The sequence below is a fragment of the Pholis gunnellus genome (assembly GCF_910591455.1).
Source record: "Pholis gunnellus genome assembly, chromosome: 18".
NCBI lineage: Eukaryota > Metazoa > Chordata > Actinopteri > Perciformes > Pholidae > Pholis > Pholis gunnellus.
In genome coordinates this window covers 17,656,301-17,675,714 of record NC_136545.1, presented here as the reverse complement: position 1 = coordinate 17,675,714, position 19,414 = coordinate 17,656,301, and the positions used below count along the sequence as shown (strand labels likewise).

The 19,414-nt window shown below is 45.4% G+C and overlaps 1 protein-coding gene across 10 annotated transcripts in view; it reads left to right on the top strand.

Annotated features, from left to right (window-relative positions):
* fnbp1b (formin binding protein 1b) overlaps positions 1-19,414 on the top strand; it is a 52,271-nt gene that overhangs the window by 1,915 nt on the left and 30,942 nt on the right. For all 10 annotated transcript variants that reach the window (XM_079178911.1, XM_079178910.1, XM_079178918.1 and 7 more), the window contains exons 2-3: positions 14,891-15,006; positions 19,130-19,186. In XM_079178911.1, coding sequence (XP_079035037.1) covers positions 14,891-15,006; positions 19,130-19,186 — 173 coding nt within the window. The remainder of the gene's footprint in view (positions 1-14,890; positions 15,007-19,129; positions 19,187-19,414) is intronic.

Sequence of the window (19,414 nt, the reverse complement as noted above, 5' to 3'; positions counted from 1 at the left end):
CCCCTTAAATTCTCCAGTAATTTACCTGGTCCAAAGTTCACAGAGAAACCAACAGTGCTCCACATTCCTGCGTTTTCCCAGGGATGCCGGTGTATTTTTACCTCACTACTGCAATGCTAGACGGAGAAACACTGCTGCAGGTAGTCATGCAAAGCCAACGAAGCCCGGAGACATTCAGCGGGCTTTCATGTGCACCTTCGGTCTGGAAAACATTTGAGACTGAGCTTTCGCAGAGAATAATGTATTATAACCAGATGCTCTGCTCCCCCCCCTTAGCGGGCTGAATGGTATCCAGACACTTGTTCCTTTAATTTCAGGGCAGCAGACAGAGAGCAGCGATACTCTGCGGGTGGCTGTTGCCACCGGAGGATTCACGCAGCTGATTTTCTTGTTGTACCAAACCAGATCAAAACATTTGTTAACACCAGCGCTGTTGCTGTGGCAGCACCCGCACTTCTATTCAGAGCGAGCAAAGGATGATGTTTGGAAAGTACCTTGTAGTTGTTTGTGGGGCTTTTAACTAACATCTTCAACTTTCACTGTCAATTATTCTGCAGATCATGTGCTCGCCAAATAGATTTAGTCTATGAAATGTAAAATAATAGTGAAAAAAAGTCCAAGATGAAGTCTTCAAAGTCTTGTTTTGTGCAGCTTATAGTCAAAAACCCACAGAAAATCTGTTTGATATAAAACAGAGCGGAGCAGCAAATCCTCACATTTCAGGAACTGAAATCAGTAAATGTTTGGCTTTTTTTTTTTGCAGAGACAAAATGACCGAAACGATTCATTTTCTGCCAATCGATGTATGTGTTTTGTGAGACACAATCACTGTGATTATGATCACTGTCTGCGAGTTTTAGTGAGCCGGAAAGTCAGATGTTGCAACACGACAGATGAAGGCCTCGTGCGTTCTATCGTGCTCATCCTGTTGCTCCTCGCTGTGAACAGGAAAGCAAATGATATTTCAGGAAGTGAAGTCACAGTCGACCGGGGTTTCTCAACCGCTCACCAGCGCGGCTGCTTTGGTTTCGAGGCAGTGCAAACGGGCCTCGCAGTGATACACGCCGTCACTGGGTCATGAAGGGAGGAGCATGGGATTGAAACTTTGTTTAAAGCAGAGACGTGCTGGGAAGGTTTGGGCTCCATTTGGCTGTTGTTTAGACATTTGTGCGTCGGGTCGGCATGAGTAAAGCAACACACTCCAACATGCTGAATGCCTTTGGTGCAACATCATAGCACTGATTACAGTCTTCCACTGAAAGACACACTTTGGGAATGTGTGCTGCCATGAAAATGATGACTCTCGCTGGCCTGTCTTTGAAACATTACCAACGAGGTAGAAGCAGAAGTTATGCAATAAGCACAAGGAGACTCTTGGGCATTAAACCTCGCTGTATTTGAATGAGTTGTGCTGCAGGCTACTGAAATGGATTTAGAAGACTGTAAAAGTTTTGGTCAACTTTTTTGAAATCAAATGCCAGCTGTGTTCTTTTGTGTGCAAGCGGAGAGCGACACGAATGGATCATCATCACATGCATGCACATTTAGGACCCCAAAACCGCTTCCGTACCAAACGCAACCGAGGAAGAAGGAAGTCAAATGTGGTGAAACATGTGACTTGTTTCTCAGCGGAACAGGGGTCAGAAAGAAAAAAAAAAGGAATCATAAACGACAATTTTTATAACCAACAATAGAGGCTTGGCCCTTTAAATAACCGTTCTAAATCAAGTTCGTTAGTGCTTGTGTTGTAGCGAGTTCCAAGAAGGGGAGGCCGCGTTATCTCAGAAGTGTTTCCTCTCGGGGGCTCGAGCGTCAGAGCCGGAGCGGGCACTCTGGGCAGCAGAGGTGCCAGTAACAAGGCCAGAGTTATTATGTCAAGGGACATCACACACACACACACACACACACACACACACACACACACACACACACACCAAATACCAGCAGTACAGTAGCTTAAAAGGAAAAATCTCTCTGGCCTTAAACAAAGCGACCACTACACCTTTTCACTCTGACACACCTTGAATGTTTCACTTCTCTCTTGTGGTTCCATTGGGAACTGGACACACTGGCTCTTCTCACAGTTGCACGCAGGGGCCCCGCTATAGTCGTCACAGTCCGTGGGACGTAAAAAGCGCCTCGTCCTGTCAGACACACGTATCGACGAAGCAGCATGGACAAGGTAGAAACTCTCGTGAAAGAGCAGCAGCTTAAGGTGAGTTTGAACTGCACGGGGCTCCTTTTAGCACTGGCTTTGAAACAGTAGGCAGATTTGGCCTCCTGCAACGCGCGGTGCCCCCCCCCCGACTGAACCTCGCTTTTAGTTTCGTTGTCCAAATGGTGCGTTACTCTGTTTATTCAGCGGCAGTGGAAGCGTGAATGCGTGTCGCTGTCTTGCCTTTGGGGACAGCTTGAGAGACGTTTGTTTGCAGTGTTTGTAATTGTAGCCACGCTGCTATCTGTCAGCCATCGGCCCTGATGTAATGGAGAAGGGAAAGTGCTATTGTCTGGAGAGGCCTTCTGAACACCACTTGTTTTCTCTCATGTCATTAAGTGTTGCTCCAGACTTTGTCGACGGGGCGCAGACTACAGAAGTTCAATCAAAACCTTATGTTTTTTGTTTTTTTTTGGGGGGGGTTCAGTCGTGAGTTCCCAGCAGCGAGATATCAGGGCGGATCTCCTGGTTGTGTAATATAAGTTTGGAACAGCTTGGTGTTAGACTGAGATTTCCTCAGTGCTTTCTGCTTTTGTATCCCATCTTGGCTCAGACCCCCCCCCCCCCCCCCCCCCCCCCCCCGCTCCCCCTCCCTCCCCTGCCGTTCACTTGACATTCAGGGCACTTCCTGGGCTGAAACCTGAGCTAGTTTGTTTCCCTCTGTCATGGTGCTGAAGTCAGAGGGGGGAAGGGGAGGGCGGGGGGGACGGGACAACAACAGACATCCCCCCCCCTACCCCCACTAAATCTTATACTCATCGCCACCCACCTGCTGACTCAGTGATCCCACCCCGAGCCCATTTTTTCTCCTCAGCTCTTTCTGTGAAAGCACCACGACAGTAAAACAGTGATGAATGGATCCACATCTGAGCCGCGGGTCTCTTGACTGCACCGCGGGGAGCCAGAGGACAGTGGAGGGGCGGAGGTATTCAGACGGATGAATAACAATAAAAAGGCATTTCTGTTGTGTCCGACCCTTTGTTAGCGTACCCTTACACTACCGCTGCTTTTTTAATCTGGCTAGAGATAGAATCATTGAACCAGGTGAGGTTCACACACTAGAGTTTGGAATGTTCCAAGTCTTCAGTATGTTTTTGACAAACACACATGCAGTCCATGTTCATATTTGGAAACCTGTTCATCACGGCTCTCAGTATGCTCTGTTTACCTAAGCGGCATCCAATTAATTATCCCCTGACTTTTAAGCTTAAGTTATTCATTGATTAGAAAATCTGCCAATTTAAAAATCTTTTTATTAATTAAATTAAATTTCAGTTTTAAAGCAAATATGCTTTTGACATTTGATAGCTTCTCTTTGTGCTTCGGACTGTTGGTAGATTTGATGACATCTCCAGGAAGTTGTAACAGACATTTCCTCTGCTTTTTTAAAAAAAAACACCAAAACGATTGGGCACATTGAGATGTTCTTGTTCTGCAATCCTCCCACTTCCCTAAACACTGACACTCATCTTGTCCATGAGAAGGTAAGTAAGTCAGTAAAATGTATTTATAAAGCGCTTTTCACAGACATAAGTCACAAAGTGCTTAACAGGGCAGAAATGACAAACATACAAAACACAATGTGGGGCCAATAATTTACATTACACACAGAAAATACAATTAAAACATGGTTTTAAAGCAAGTCTAGGACATGGGTTTTACCCAAATGGCAGTCTAAAGAGGTGCGTTTTGAGCTGGTTTCTGAATGCGTTCACAGAATCTGCGAGGCGTGAAGGTGACTCAGTCCTTCCCGTCACAGACTGTCACAGCCTCTGATCTGTAGTCTGTCATTTGTAAAGTCAGCCTCTAATCACCGATGTAACAGCGGACATTATACCGCCGTATACCGTAGCTCTGACATAACGTCACCCGAGCCCCACAGCCGTCCGTGTTCTGCTAATTACTGTAACACTGTAAGTGTCTGTTGTTCTTTTGGCTTTAACAGCATTGAGTTTCCCCCGGCAGAGTAATGGAGGAACACTATATACCGCCATTCAAGGTGAAGGATGAACAAAGAGCTACAACCTCTTTTCTCACGAAACTACTCATGCTTTCAAGTCGAAGTGAGCCTCATTTTAGACAAAACAGTGTAGCTTTGTAATATTGAGTTGAATTCTAAAAACGTATCGGGCCTCAGGATTCATCTCCCTGTATTCTGTGTGCTATAGGAAATTACACATTATAACCCCCGTAGCAAATGCATGTGACAGCACAGATGTTTGCTGCAGCATGCTTGCAAACACACCGGCTGCATATGTGTGTGTGTGTGTGTGTGTGTGTGTGTGTGTGGTAAAGACGCTTGTGTACATTTTGTTAGCTCCGTTGTCTCAATGTTGGATGGAATGGATGTTTCTTGAGGCCAAGACGCGGTGGGTTCGCTGCGTGTGGGACAGCAGCGAACCTGCTCCTCCTAAATCTCTTCATGTGGAGGGGCTACCAGATGCGGTCAGTAGACATGGTCGGTACCATGTGGAACCTCCTCCTTTACGGCTGCTTAATGTGAAATGAGTCAGAGCCGTAATAAGAACAGCCTCGTGCCGCCCTGCGGCTTCCACACATTTCTCTCCCACTGCTTGAAAATATTCTCGCTGCTGAAGACGTGTCCGGTCCTCCAGCCCACTCCCGCCTCGCCTCACATTTCCTCACTGGCTCCCGTTTCTTTCTTTCCTCCTCTCTGCTTTCATCACACCGACTCACCAGCTTTCCCCATCTCCAGTGATTGCCTTTTCAGTGACTGATGTTAATGGCTGCGATCGTGTGTTACTTCAAAATAAAAGCGTGTTCGCGGTTTCTCAGCTCAGATTTTGTCCTCTCAGGGCGCGAGAATGAACCTCACATTTGTGTGATTGTTCAGAGGCTGTGTGGGCCGGAGGAGGCACAGTGGCAGTGACACTGCATCATTGTGGTCTGGTAATGTTCTCCATTCTGCAGGATGCTTTGTCAAAACCTTCTTTTGCTTTAGCTGGAATATCTTTCTTCATTTAGACGTTATCTCTAATAGGGCAGTTAGTGTCCATGATGCCAGACAGAGAGGTTAATTGTGTTAGTAACTGGCTTTGGCAGTATATGGCATTTGAAATGATATCCATCACTTCCTCTGGTGAGTTTCTGGTTTCATATAACAAAGAAGACAGACTTCCTCACAAAGTTAATACGTTTACACGTCTCTCCGAGTCGGTGTTACCTCACGGTGTGCTCTACATTAGCATAGAAAAGCGTGTGCAGCCGTCACGCAGACAAGCGCTTTAATCGTACTGAGAAATCTTTCCGAGATGAGTTTCCTGCTTGCTGTGTCAGGCCGCCTCTTAAGAGCCCATCTTTACTCATATCCTGAGATGAGGCGTGTCAGGGTGGAGTGAAAGTGCTGCAACGCTGTTCAGACCACCTGAAAAACTGTTAATGCTGCCAGACGGAAAAAAGACCACGTAGATATTTCAGCTAATTTAGGTGATACAGTGAAAGTGCTTCTGTATTACAAGTCCTCTGAGGCCTTTACCCCCTAAGAATAAAGGATTGCAAATATTCGAGCATCAGCGCAAAAGATTTTGATTGCAAAAAAAGAATAAAACTGCGGTCTCAGCGTCCTTGTGGGCTGTTAAAGACGTTAAAGTGTTTGTTCTTCATCCAGTAGAATAAAAGCAGCCGAGGAGCTCAAATAGCTAATACAGAAGATGTAGTAGGAGACACGACGTCGTCGTCAATGCAAGTGCTGCAAGAATGAGTCCTAAAACCTGTAACTGAGTCAGCATTTTTGCACTTCCGGTTCCCCCCGGTCTCAAAGGGTTTTTGATTAGATGCCTAAAAACGAGGTCTGTGGTTGACACAAGCTTGAGAGACTATAACGTGAAAATGTGTCATTGAATACCGCGCTCGTTATTTAAGAAGATTTTCACGTGTCTTATAAGAGACCCTTGCTAACAAGCGGCTACATGAGACTACTAAACATCACCACAAGCTCAGTTGTGGTAACGAGAACGGATGAGACCGTGGCGTCGTTTTTACTCTTTGGCGATGGCCAACAAGTAAAAGTGTCGTTCACTAGTGAAGACTTGCTGAACAAAACGTGTCAGTGTCATAAACGTTTGTTTGTTATTCTCTGCAATAATCAAAAATCCAAAGGAATAATTTTTTGTCAATGGAACCAGTGCGATGCTAACTTACGGGTTGGCCTACAGACACAACGTCATCCCTGAACTTTTACTTCTGGGGGGAATAGTTCCTCAGGGAATGAGGTAGTGTTCCCTTTACCATAGCTTTGTATGGCGGAAAACCATCAACCACTACAGCTTTGTGTTTATCTCTGTCCAACATCAGCAGACCATTCCGGAGAAACACAATGCTGTGGTTAAAAATAGCAACCCCCCCCCGCTCATTGGCTGTACACGTCCGCACGACTTATGGCACCTTTCTGCAGTATCTAAGTTTAGGTGAGCTGTTGCAGTGAGCAGGGGAATACATTGCATCAGCAACGCAGACGAGTACCACGCTCTTTGTTTACCTGGAGGGGGAAACAATTGGTCTGAGACTCAAAAGAGAAGTGCAATACAGGGTTGGCATACAGCCAGATGGAGAGATTTAATCCTCAAGGGAGGGATTTGACTTTTGTCACCTGAAGCTGAGTTATTAAACTGTAGGTGTAGTGAGACAAAGAGCCACTGCAAGAAGCAGAAGCCTTATATGACACTGACAGTACAAGGTGGATCTATTTATGGACTGAAACTGTGAGCGAGTCACACCAGTTGCGTCTAAGTGTAAACCACATGAAATGTGTTCAATGTAGTCTGTCATTTACAACCATGGTGTTCGCCAGCAGGCTTAATTACAGGCTAGCGCTGTTTGTTTGTGTGTTATTCTTCCCGCTCAAGTTCTACGGCAGCTACAGTGTGATTAAACTCAAAGACTGACACCTATTGGCAAGGAAGTGTAGTCGTCATAAAAGGTAGTATTTTGACTATTTTTGCAAGAGACCATAGTTATTATGTTCGAATCACGGTCTACATGAGACGTGTCATGGCAGCACACAGCTTGAGTGCCATGGTGAGAGATTCATCTGTAGTATGTATACTATTAGTGGACAGCTGAGCGGGGGGGGGGGGGGCATCTACAGTAACTTTTCCCCTCAACATTAACACGGTTCATGCCATGTGTTGACGTTTATCTACTGGTCGACGAGAACATGGTGTTCCCCGACGGATACTCGGTTTCCGGAGAGGATATCGGTCTTGATTAGGCCCGTCACGATGACTAATGTTGTTGAGCAATATGTTAATATATATATGAAATAATAATAATATGAAATAATTGCAACAAACGATATTATTGTCATTTTAACACCATTTCATGCCACTGATATAATGACAATATAATAGAAAAACCCTGCTGCTTAACCTCAATCATTTTTTGACCAACCTCGATATTGCCCGTTGTGTTTACGTGCATGTTTGTTTACTTAAGACAGCATTTTAGCCAACATGAGAATATCTCCATATATGGTACGGCCTATAGTAATTATTATTGTGACAGGCCTAGTCCTGATATAGATCCCCTCGTTTTTTAGTTTTTCAAGAATTAAGACCAAGATACATACGTGTTGAGCGGTAAGTTTTACAGTTGGAAAACAAAGTTAAATCTAGTCAAGTTTTTTTATTTTTTTATTCAGAGTTCAATAACACATGAATCACAAATTTGCTTCAAGGGGCTTTACAATCTGCACGGCATACTGTCTGTCCTCAGACCTTTGATTCAGATAACGAAACACTCCCTCGAAAAAATGTCTCAAGGACAGACCTCAAAACCAGTCAGTCATATCTGTACTGCAATTTCTTGCTGCTTATTGGCTGACACATATATACGTGGATCATGGATACCAGTACATCAGCAATTAGCTAATATTGGCAGATACAAACATCAGGTCAGTCAGTGCAATTGTACAGATACAGATTCATTTCTCCATCAATACCCCTTTTTTTTCAGTCGTCACATCCACATAAAGCTATCAAGAGACGGCCTATCTCACACAAATGACTTCCAACCCGCTCACTGACTAAACGAGCCAGCGGCCTGCTGTTGCAGTTTGGTACATGAAGTGTCGCTGCGGTTCACTCAACGCTTTCCTTAATTCCAGAGAATGCACTGTATAAGATTTTAAAGAGCTTTATCCTCCAAAATGAAGAAAAACAGCTCAACAGGAACAATGGCTAATGTGTGTCTGCCGGCCCAGCAGGGTTAATCCTCAGAACAGCAGCGTCCTATTGGCTAGTTAAGGCGGTTAGGAGGGAGGTGTAGTAATCAGATTAAGGACAATGTCATTTAATCAAGTTCTGCGCTGGTTACAACATTTCCGTTGTTCCCTCTCATCACACCTTTTGCTCTGCCTGCATTCGGCGTGCTGTGATTGATGAACGTGTTCTTGGATTACCAGGATACATGATATCTTACTTCATGCAGGATCTTGAAATCTACTAACTGCTCTGCTTGACCAAGCCGTGCTCCTCCTCCGTCGTACTTTACTCCTCTGAGATGGATTAACTTCGTTCGGAGCTCCTGTTTTTTTTCTTCTACTTGTCGCAACGACAATCGAGACCATGTTGCGCCGAAAAAGTGAGTTTTTCGTTTTCCTGGACAGTGTTCGCTCCGTGAAAGCGGAGACGGAGGAGCAGAAGGAGGAGCCCCCGCTGAACCCGTATGAGGAGTACCTGCAGGTGCTGCTGCAGATGAAGATGACCAGTGGCGTAAGTGAGCGGAGGCATAAAGTGATTCCTGCATCATCTGTCAAGCAAGGAAGGCCGTGTGCCAGTCGTAGAATGTCTGTGGTGTCCCGTTGCACAATACTACAAGAAAAGAGTTTCATCTTTGTGAAATCAAACACTCATTTTACACCAGCTTGTAGGACTTTTGCAGAGCCCACAAGAATGCTTCTGTACACGTCTCTTCCATGAATGAGTGGACCGCCCTTCCAGTCACTATGACTCACAACAGCAACTTCCTGTTGCTCAAACCGCCATGCATCTTATCGAGTTAGGGCGTTACAACCGGCGACTCATACATGAAGCTGTTCCAGACTGTGACATGGACGTCGGTGGAGGGATTAAACGTCGGGGGGGGGGGGGGGGGGGGGGGCAGGCACGGGGAAGAAATGCTTTATGGACCTGGAAGCGTGATACACGTGTGCACACGCCACCACCACACTCCTACATTTCAGCGCGGCAGAGGCGTCGTTTCTATAAATATCCACATGGTATGCAAACAAGAGCTCTTACACATAAGGTCACCCCACCGCCCCAAAACAGCTGCTCGTGTTCTGCAGAACCTCGGCTTGTACGTTAGTGCGAGTTTTACTGTGGGCATGTGTTTGTGTTGTTCTTTCTGTGAATCACTTTGCGTATATCACCCAACATCTGGTGTGTTCAATTGTCATTTAGGGGGCCGACAAAAGCCGTCTCAACCTTTAATAACCCGATAGAGAAATAGCTGAGGGCAGCTACTCAGTGGTCAAGCACATGACCGTCGGTCTTGGTTTACGTGCGTTGCACGAGCGTGTTTGCGCATGCGAGGCCACTGTCCCTGTTTTCCTGTGACTCGTCTCCCTGCGCTGGGGGGGGTCACACCGGGCTATGGAGGCTTTGTTTTCCGCCACCGCTTTTCTTGCACAAAGCGCGGTGTGTGTTGGAGAGAGGGTTCGGCATCTCCTGCAAATAATTGTTCTTGCTGCTGGCCGCCCACTGGACGCTCAGTAGATTTCAGTGGCTCTTGCTGTACTTGCTCATCTCTCTCTCTCTCTCTCTCTGCTGTGGTCAGTAAGAAGTACAAGGCTTTGGATAATTACTAGAACAACTCAAACAGCAACGGGCAATTTTTCTGCAGCTTTGCTTCATTCGATGAGGCAGGGTTAGATTTGTGGAACAATCGGGCTATTTGTTTATTATAAGAATTGGCAGGACTCGCTGCCTAATGACTGCCCTTTAATCCTCACCCTTTTTATTTCTCGCTGCAGTCTGGAGTTTGTCAGAAATATCTCATTCATTCATGTTTACCATAATGGTTCTAATAGACAAGCGCTTAAAAACCACAGTGAAACCACCTTATCTCTTTTTACTAACACTCAATATAGGCCTTCAAAACTTCCATCAGTCTCTTTACAAACCGCCCTACCTCCAATCTCAAGCAGTGGACGAGTACATGCTCTTCATGGGACAGTGAGGTGTTTGGTGTTTCAGACAGTCTTAGATGATCTCAGTTCATACCCACCAATATAACTATACTGTCCTCTTTGCTCAAACACACAAAAAAGACAAAAGCATCGGTAGGCCTCTTGTGCCATTGTCCTTCCAGCAGAACATCTGTCCCCCTCAGCCCCCCCCCACTCTGACGTGACGTCTGCCTTTCTTGGTCTCAACAGGTTTCCTGTCAGAGATCCACTGCAGATAGACACCACTGACACAGTCTGAAAGCATGAGGCAAGTTAGAAGAGTTAGAAACTTAGTTGTGAGAGCTTTTCAGCCATGCTTGGTAAGGTTAAAGATACGTTCACTTTTTTTTGTCCCTGCAGGAATTAAGTCATAGTTGCAACAAAACGTTGCACTATACAGAAACCAATCAGGCATCCGTCTGTTCAATCCTCCATAATAACATCCATGTATCTGTATGCTACTACCAGCTATACTAATGAGAGATCTGTTTCTCTCAAGAATTATTTATATTTTCACAAATTCTGATTTATAAATTATGAAATTTCTCGTTACATTAAAGAAGTTAGTTTTGCATCGGTGTCTTTCACGGGATGTGGGATTTTATTTCTAACACAAAGAATGTATTAGATTTTAGTATGTTTTTTTTATTGATGGCGTATTCACAGCCATATTTACATATTTGTATTAGTCAGCGGTTTCCTGCTCATCCCCCCCTCAGTCTACCAATGAAAGGACTCGCTTTTTGCTCTCCTCTTGTGTTTTTAATGGCGCGTTGATCTTTACTGTGATCACCAGAGCAGCACACCGACCTCTGCAGAGGTGCTGAGGCAGGAAGTGGCCCCAGGAGCGTTTTCTTCAGAGGTTTGAAAAACAGTGCGATCCTGTTATCACCAACCTTGTTGTAAAATGGTTCTGCTCACCTTGTGGCTCACTTCCTTTGCAACCTAACACCGGATCCGTGATCTCTTTTAGATTCCAACATCTGTACTGGTTAAATTAAATGTTTTGGTTGTTACGTCCTATTAGCGCTCTTTGTCAAGCAGAGAGGAAAGAGGAAACTTCAGTGTTGGGGATGCAGGTCAATGGGCTCTCAACGTGGGTGAAATCAAGAGATTTGCTCTGGATTGGTCGCTAAATAAAGTGCATTAGTTGAGATTAACAAGCAGTCTAATACATTAAACTGCCCAATAATCTCCATCAGCAGTTGGAGGGCTGGAGGTCAGGAGGCTGATCCTTAAACAAGCATGCGTTTGTTTTCTTACAGCACACGGGCAGCCGACATACGTTCGGTACATGTCTCCTTTGTTCTCCGTTTGAACCTGTTTCCCATTTCCTGGATGATGAAAAAAAAAAAAAAAGTATTTAGCTGCGCTGTTCCATTTATTTTCTTTCATGTACTACCACAATAGTACATGCATCCCAGCGAGTGGGGTTGTGTCCTGAAAAAACAAGCAGAGCGGGGCCGGCTGGTTTCCTGAAGGGATCTCCCACTTACTCCCTCCTGCAGCAACAAGGTCAGGTGTCAGAGGCCGCAGATGACAGAATGGAAGTCAGGGTTGAAGCAGGAGTTATTAGTCTTAAGTGTGGGGGGGGGGGGAGGGGCTGTAGGCGTTTGAGGGCCAAACCTCTGCAGGTTTGAATATGGGTTTAGTAACTGTTCAGCCAACTGTGACAGCATTACCAACCCCACACTGTTTGATTTGCATACAGTGAACACGCTTCTTTTGATCTTTTCATACTGAAAGAGTTTCTACCAAGAACTGCTTCAGAGATACAGCTTCAGAGATACAGCCAGAAACGACTGGATTTATATTTATTTTTTGGTAAAAGTGTTCTTTATAAGGTTCAGGTTACTTTATCGTCTCTCATGGGAGAAAATGGTCTTGGCGATACAGAACATATGACAATAAAACACATTAGGCCCAAATAACAACGCACATGCCAACATCAGCCTGAGATAAAAACAACCAAACTATCACAGAAAAAGATCACTTGCATCCTTTAACATCATTTCAATGTATAATAACCTGCATGACTAGATATTTTACAAGTAGGAATGGCAAGAGGTCGATCCCAAAGCAGCACGGAGTCTGCGTCTGACACACTTTCACATAATGTGTTGTTGTCTTTGATACTTGCTCCACTCACATTCATAATTTATTAAGCAGCTTTTCCTCTCGGAGCTGGAGAATTGCTTTGCTCGTGTCTTTTTTTTCCATTTTACTCGAGCAACCTCTTCTCTCCCGTCTGATATTGGCAAAGGTTCATGAGCTCATGACTCATCACCTTTATTTAATAAACTTCTTATTATATTTGAAATATGGTAAAGTTAAGAGTTCATGAGACCCCAGCAGCAGTAGGATACACCCCCCCCCCCTCCTCCTAAAATGAATCCCCTCCCATGTAATCCCGCCTCTCCTGTTATTTTTCCTCCTTTCAACCCCCCTCCCTCTGCTTTTCCGCTCTCCCTCACTATCCTCCTCACCCATCCCACTTACTCCACCTTACGCCTGATGGAGCATTGAGCCTGAATGCTGTGGGCAGCCGTGGCCTCAGATTCAGAGAGTGTGTGTGTGTGTGTGTGTGTGAGCCAGAGAGGGAGCCAGCGCATCGGCTCCTCTCCTGCTCTCTGGGATATCTCGCTCCTTCCAGACAATCGTGGAGTTACTTTGCTACAACTGTGCAGTCTCTTTGTTATTGTGTGGGAGTCAGCGGACATTGTTCCAAAAACCCCGCACACTAATCTGCGCTTGGGAATACCTCGGAAATGGTCTCGTGGAAGCCTTCTCTGACCTAACCTCAGCCTTTTGTTGTGCTGGAGGAGGGGGAAGGAGGCGCAAGTTTGATGGACATTTTTTCTGGATTTGGATATTTCAAAAGGGTACACATTCCACACGGAGACACGCCGGATAAGATGTTGCCCCTGCAAAAAAGGGTAATCGGTGTTATGTGTGTGGAGGAGAGAGGAGGGGGGGGGGGGGGGGGGGGTTGTTTGTGCATGATGTGGCTGCAGTGACGTGAGCCGTGCTCACATGTGCTAATGAAGTAACGCTGCTTGATGACTTTAACTGGCACTTAGGGCTGAGACGTCAGCATGCTCTCGGGCATTAAAAAGGGAAAGAGGAGCTTGTTGGAGGAAAAAGAGAAAAAAAAAACAGAACGTTTGACGGGGGCTTGACGAGTCCCCTCATTATTTCGGTTAAAATGTCTTATTGTTGGGCTTTATCTTGTCGTTCTCCCGTTGAGTGGCTTGCTGTTGAGTGATTGCTCATTGAAACTGCCGAACAATGCATGACTGGAAAGTCCCTCCCATTCAAAAGTGCTCTCCATTGTTGTCCTTGAGTGCTTCGATTGGGTCGTTTTAATTTGCCCAACGCTGCTTCAAAAAGGTGTCTTGAGGGGATTTCATGCCACTCGATAACAACACGCGGCTCCGACAAAGCTACGATAGTAAAGCCGTCCTGAACAATCGGCGCGCTCCAGTTCTAAGAACAAAAATTCAGCAAAGACACCTCCAAGTGCTGCATGATGGTGGAGGCTGAAGCGTCGCTCTCGTGTAACTTTTCATCGCCACAACCGCTTCCTGTGCCTTTGATATGAACAGTGCAGAGATGCTGCGATGCACTCGTAGAGCACATCACGTGGTTTGCTCAGAGAAAAATCAGACAAAACCTTTTTCGGGCCCCGACACTTCACATACTGAGTGTGAGAAACCGTTAGCTGGACTCAGGGAGACTCCAGACATGGGAGAGGAGAGGATGGGGGACTGTTGGAGTCACACCAAGGTCGTTTTGTCTTTTGGTTCATCCTTAAAATTGTTCCGAGATGATCGTTTTGGAAGTAGCCATGTGATCGCCAGTAAAGATTAGCCGGAGTGTGTGTGTGTGTGTGTGTGTGTGTGTGTGTGTTCTTTGCAGATGCTTTCTGTTCTGTACTGATGAATGTCAAGACGTGACCTCAGCCCACTGGAGGCTCATTTTTTCCTCACAAGTCATGAGCAAATCATTAATAATGAGTTCAGCCCCAGCAGCTGCATTTGGTTATCAGTAGTGTAGGCTGTTAAGTGTTTCTACTATGAGCTCCACTACACCCTCTGTAACGGGCCGCACTTCAAGATGATACGGAGGATTTCGAGAGATATCTGCAACTCAGAGCGTCAGTCACAGGCCAGGGAAGGTCGCAGGTGTTGAATGTATGCTGTGGAGCAGCGAGAGTAGGTCACATGCTTCTGTCTGATCAGTGGTTTAGAATGAAAACGCATTGACCGACACAGATACGCATGATTGATTTGGTTGAGACAAGGCAGATGAGGATAATTTTTAAATCCAGCATGACGTCCTGCATTATATACAGAACAATGTCCGCATGTGATGATTACATCTTTCACTGTTTCTTGTTTCTCGTATACTTGATTGCGTCAGATTGCCGTCTCCCTTGTGTTCGAGTGATTTAATCATTTCGTCTCCTTCTCCTTCTTCTTCTGCAGGATCAGTTTGACAACTTGGAGAAGCATACACAGTGGGGGATCGAGTTTGTGGAGAAGTACACCAAATTTGTCAAGGAGAGATCAGAGATCGAGACCAGCTATGCAAAACAAATTAGGTGAGTGGCTCAAGCCGACTTATGAATCCATATTCAAGGGTTCGATGGAGGGGAAGAACCCCACCCTTCTGCAGCAGGACTTGACCTGCTGAAGTGTCCTTGGAACAGGAGACTGAATCCTCACCCGCTTGTTGACAGTGACCTCTGACCTCCCTCTGGAGGGGGAAACCGACACAGGAATACATTAGCAGAGTTATATTAATAAGCATAATTGCTTTGTGCACGTGTAGATGTAAATAAACAGGCATGAAAAGGATTTATATTTCCTCCTCCTCCATCTTTCTCTCTCTCTTCGACTGTAACCAGTTTTTCGGTCTTCCTCTCTCTCACTCTCATGTGCATGCACGCTGTCTGCTGTTGCTAGCTTCTGCTTCAGGCAAGAGGAAGTCAGGTTGTGTGTGGGGGGGGTGGGGGTGGAGCTTGTGTTTCCATAGAGACTAGTAGGTATCAGCATTATCAACCCCAGGTCTGACCCAGATTTTTTTTTCTGTTTTTCCTCCAACCACAAGTGTCGGCCCGCCCCCTTCCTATTCTCCCCCCTCCACACACACACACACGCACACACACACACACACGCGCTGTTTTGGTGCAGTCATTGATTCTCTAAGGCACTGATGCACTGAGAGCATCCATCTCTTAACTCCTCCCAACACAGTCGGAGATACCCCCCCAACAAATCCTCAATCCTCATCTTTAAAGAGGCCTGGCAATATGGCTAATGCTCTAAGTATTGAGGCCCCCCCCCCCCCGTTTCATAGTGACCGGCCAATACCGATCTAGTATTCACATAGCAACAGATCCTCCACGGGCCACACCACTCCTCTTTTAGAGAATTAAGTCCGCTTGAGATGATAGGACTAGCCGTCTGTGTTTACATGCATGCATTAGCCGCGCAGCACATCGCAGAGACAATCACGTTTCAAACAGATGTATTTATTTTCACCCGTATGGTATTCAAGTGCGTTCATGCCCCTTTTAGCACGGTGCTTACATTTCCTTCTCTTCATGTGTACAACTTCTGGATGATTCGTAGTTTGATCCTAAATACATTACTAGAAAAATTGAAAGCAGTGTTTTTAACAAATAATGTGGTCCAAAAACATACGCACTCACAGATTCGCTCTTGCATTTCAATACATGCAGATATCCCATAATTCAATTAGTCTGTGTACAGTGTGTTTGAGAAAAGAACAGGGGGGGGGGGGGTTGGACTCATCTTGGCAGGTTGGCTTCTATAGAACTTCAGGCGCCACAGATGGTGCGGATGTTTTCAGTCAATGTGCTTACACAGAGGGCCCGCTCTCCAACTGGGTCTGTTATCTACACACACGCACACACACACACACACACACACACATTGGTCATTGGCACACTTGTCAGAAAAAGGCTGAAATGAGGAAATTAGTACATACTGACAGGATAGCCTGAGTCAGAGGGTTTCCTGTGTTTTTAACACACTGATCTTCTTTGTTGTGGGGCTACTTGGCCAAATCACTAATTATCCCTTTAGTTTTAAATCAACTTAGCCCATGAAAGCAGGCTTAATCTAACGGGGGACGCTCAAACCAGAAGAAACGGCGGGCTGTTGGATCTAATAAAGTAATGGAATGGGCCCTTTGATCTAGTCCTCTTTTCTCTCATCCGTGTTGTCGGGGAGATTTTTCCGTCTGTTCTCCTTTCAGAGGTAACGGGCTCTTACACGGTAGACATTCTGACATGTTTTTAAAAACAAATCATTTCACAGGTCTGGTATTGCCAATGCTGGCTGACTGGGACATGAAATTATTAGTCTGTTAATAAATAAGTAAGTACAATAATTGGTAGATATTTGATAATCAGTGAACAGTTTAAATTTGTTATATTCACAGACTGTATATAAGAAGTGGACGTAGTCATCGTGACGTCGCCCATTGGTTTGTGGACTGTCGTTATGAAGCCTTGAGTTCGGGCAATTTCGCCATCGCCATCTTTTATTACGGCCATCGCCAGCTTGACTTTTTGCAACCGTTGAACAGAAGTTACTATATTTATGCGAAGGAGTGACGTAGAGACGCCTTATATGGCTTTTGGTAGCGGCAGCGGCCTGTCAATCACAGTAAGCCCGCCCTAAAGCATACTTTGTTTTGTCTCAAAACTACGCGACACCGCCTACAATCCTCCCCAATCGAACATCACCTCTGGCTATTGCACTGCTTCGTACCATTTCTACCGCACACTGCACTAATCCATGAATAATCCTCTTCCACTGCGTCGATGTAAACACAATGCTTCAGTCTAGTCATTGCAGGGCAATGCATTAATGCCTCCCCCTCCCCCACATTCCAGTCTGGCATAATCCATAACACAGTGGGAATAAAGTCCTGCTAACAAAGGAGACTGGGGGGGGGGGGGTCTGTCTTTATTGCAGTTACAGTGTGAAGCAGCCATGTGGTATCATCTTGCAGACGCAGACACACACACACACACAGACACACACCTGACAGCGGTTATTTCACTCTCCTAATTAAGCCGCAAGCCTTATTTGACAGGCTTGTTAAATATGTTATTGAGGTGAGCGGGCAAATACAATCTGTCACATGACATCTGCCTGTGAGTGACTGAATGAGTTAGTGGGAACTAGCACTATAATTAGAGATGGGGGTGAGAAGGACAGGGAGAGAGATAGACGGACAGATAAATCTGCCTAGCAACAGTGCAAACTCCACCAGGGAGGAGAGGCATGGTGGGGGATGAGAGCAGAGCGAGACACACATTACACATAGTTGTTGTTGTTTTTTAACAGGTGTATTATTTATCACAGTAGGAATTTACATGCGTTTTTTTACAACATGTACAAGCGGAGGCGTACAGATTCCGTCAGTGAACACAGCGCTTGTAGGGCCGTACCGAATAGTCCGAAGCTTCATTCGTTAACGTTGACATTGGAATTGTAAATATGTGTTCATTCATTGAAGGCCGCTTTGGCTCAGTGGGTAGACAGGGAAGTCCTCTCACCACAAGGATGTTCGGTTTGATGGCGGTGTCCTTGAGTGAGACACTAAATCTCAAGATGCTCCTCTGCTCCTAATGCTCAGGATGGGTTAAATGCAGGTCTAATTCCATGCATGTACCATTTCATGTACAACATTAAGCTACAGTAATATTATTAGCATCAAACTATTTGTAGAGTGAGATGAGATTCCAGTGGTGGCAGAGTAGGATTGTTTCTGACTGAATTTTTTACAAAATCCACAAAATGTTTTAATCTAACAAAACATTCTGCTTCTATCCATAGTTGTTGGCATTTAACCTTTTTTTAAAAACAACATTTTGAGTTTGCTCTCCCGCTTGCTGCACACAAAGGGAGACACACAGCTGTATCAACGGGGCGCTCTAGCTGCAATCTTAACAGTCGGCTGTTCATTTTTAAATTGAGAACAGTGCTCTTTAATTAGACAAAAGGATCCCGAAGGCATAAGCACACAACGCGCACCCAAATCCATCAGAGCACAGTGCACGTTATTATGCTCTGTTGACAGAGTCGCCATCGAACGGAGCATCAGCACAGCTAGCCGGTGAAGCGTTTTAACACCGTCATGATGAAACCAACGTGACATGGTGCACTGTAACCTGTCAAACTGCACCACGACTGCTAGGTGGAGGGCAGGATATTAAAAAGACTGTAATAACCATAATGAAGGTTGTTGTTCGCAGCCTGTTCCCCAACAATATCAATTCACCGACAGCGTGTACAGTGTCATATTCCCTTTCATCTCTACACAACATCTACATTGGTCCTCCTCCTCCTCCTCCCCACACTGCGCTCATCTCGTGCCACTAACATGCAGCCAGAGTCAAAACAAGGCCAAAGGCTGCATATTGAAAAGCTTGCTTGCTTCTGCATGCATAGACTCCTGGGGGGCATGATTCATGACCTGAAGAGAGGAAAGGGGGGGATGTAGTGGGAGCAGCAGTAAGCACTCTGCTGGATTGAATGGTGTACTGGATGATGCTGTGGCAGGTCCATGAGGACAGTGTGAGGGAAACATAATGGGGAGGGTTCACCACCCGTCTGCAGGCCGGGCTTTTAAGAAAGATACCGTCGGAAATGTCTTGACCAGTCTGAACTCTTTTGTCCTCGCAGGAATTTATCAAAGAAGTATCAACCCAAGAAGAACTCACGAGAAGAGGATGAGAGCAAGTAAGTTAACAGATAAATAAAATATTTTACTGGCAGAATTTGGTTATTATCGGACAGGGCCAGGCCTAGCTGTTTCCAGTCTTTATGCTAAGCTAAGCTAACTGCTAGCCTTGTATCTCACCTTATTCTCCGACAGAAAACAAAAAGGCTGTTTCCCAAAAAATGTCCCACCATTCCTTTAACGTGATCCGAACTACTGTACTATTATTTCTTGACATTATCGCTGTG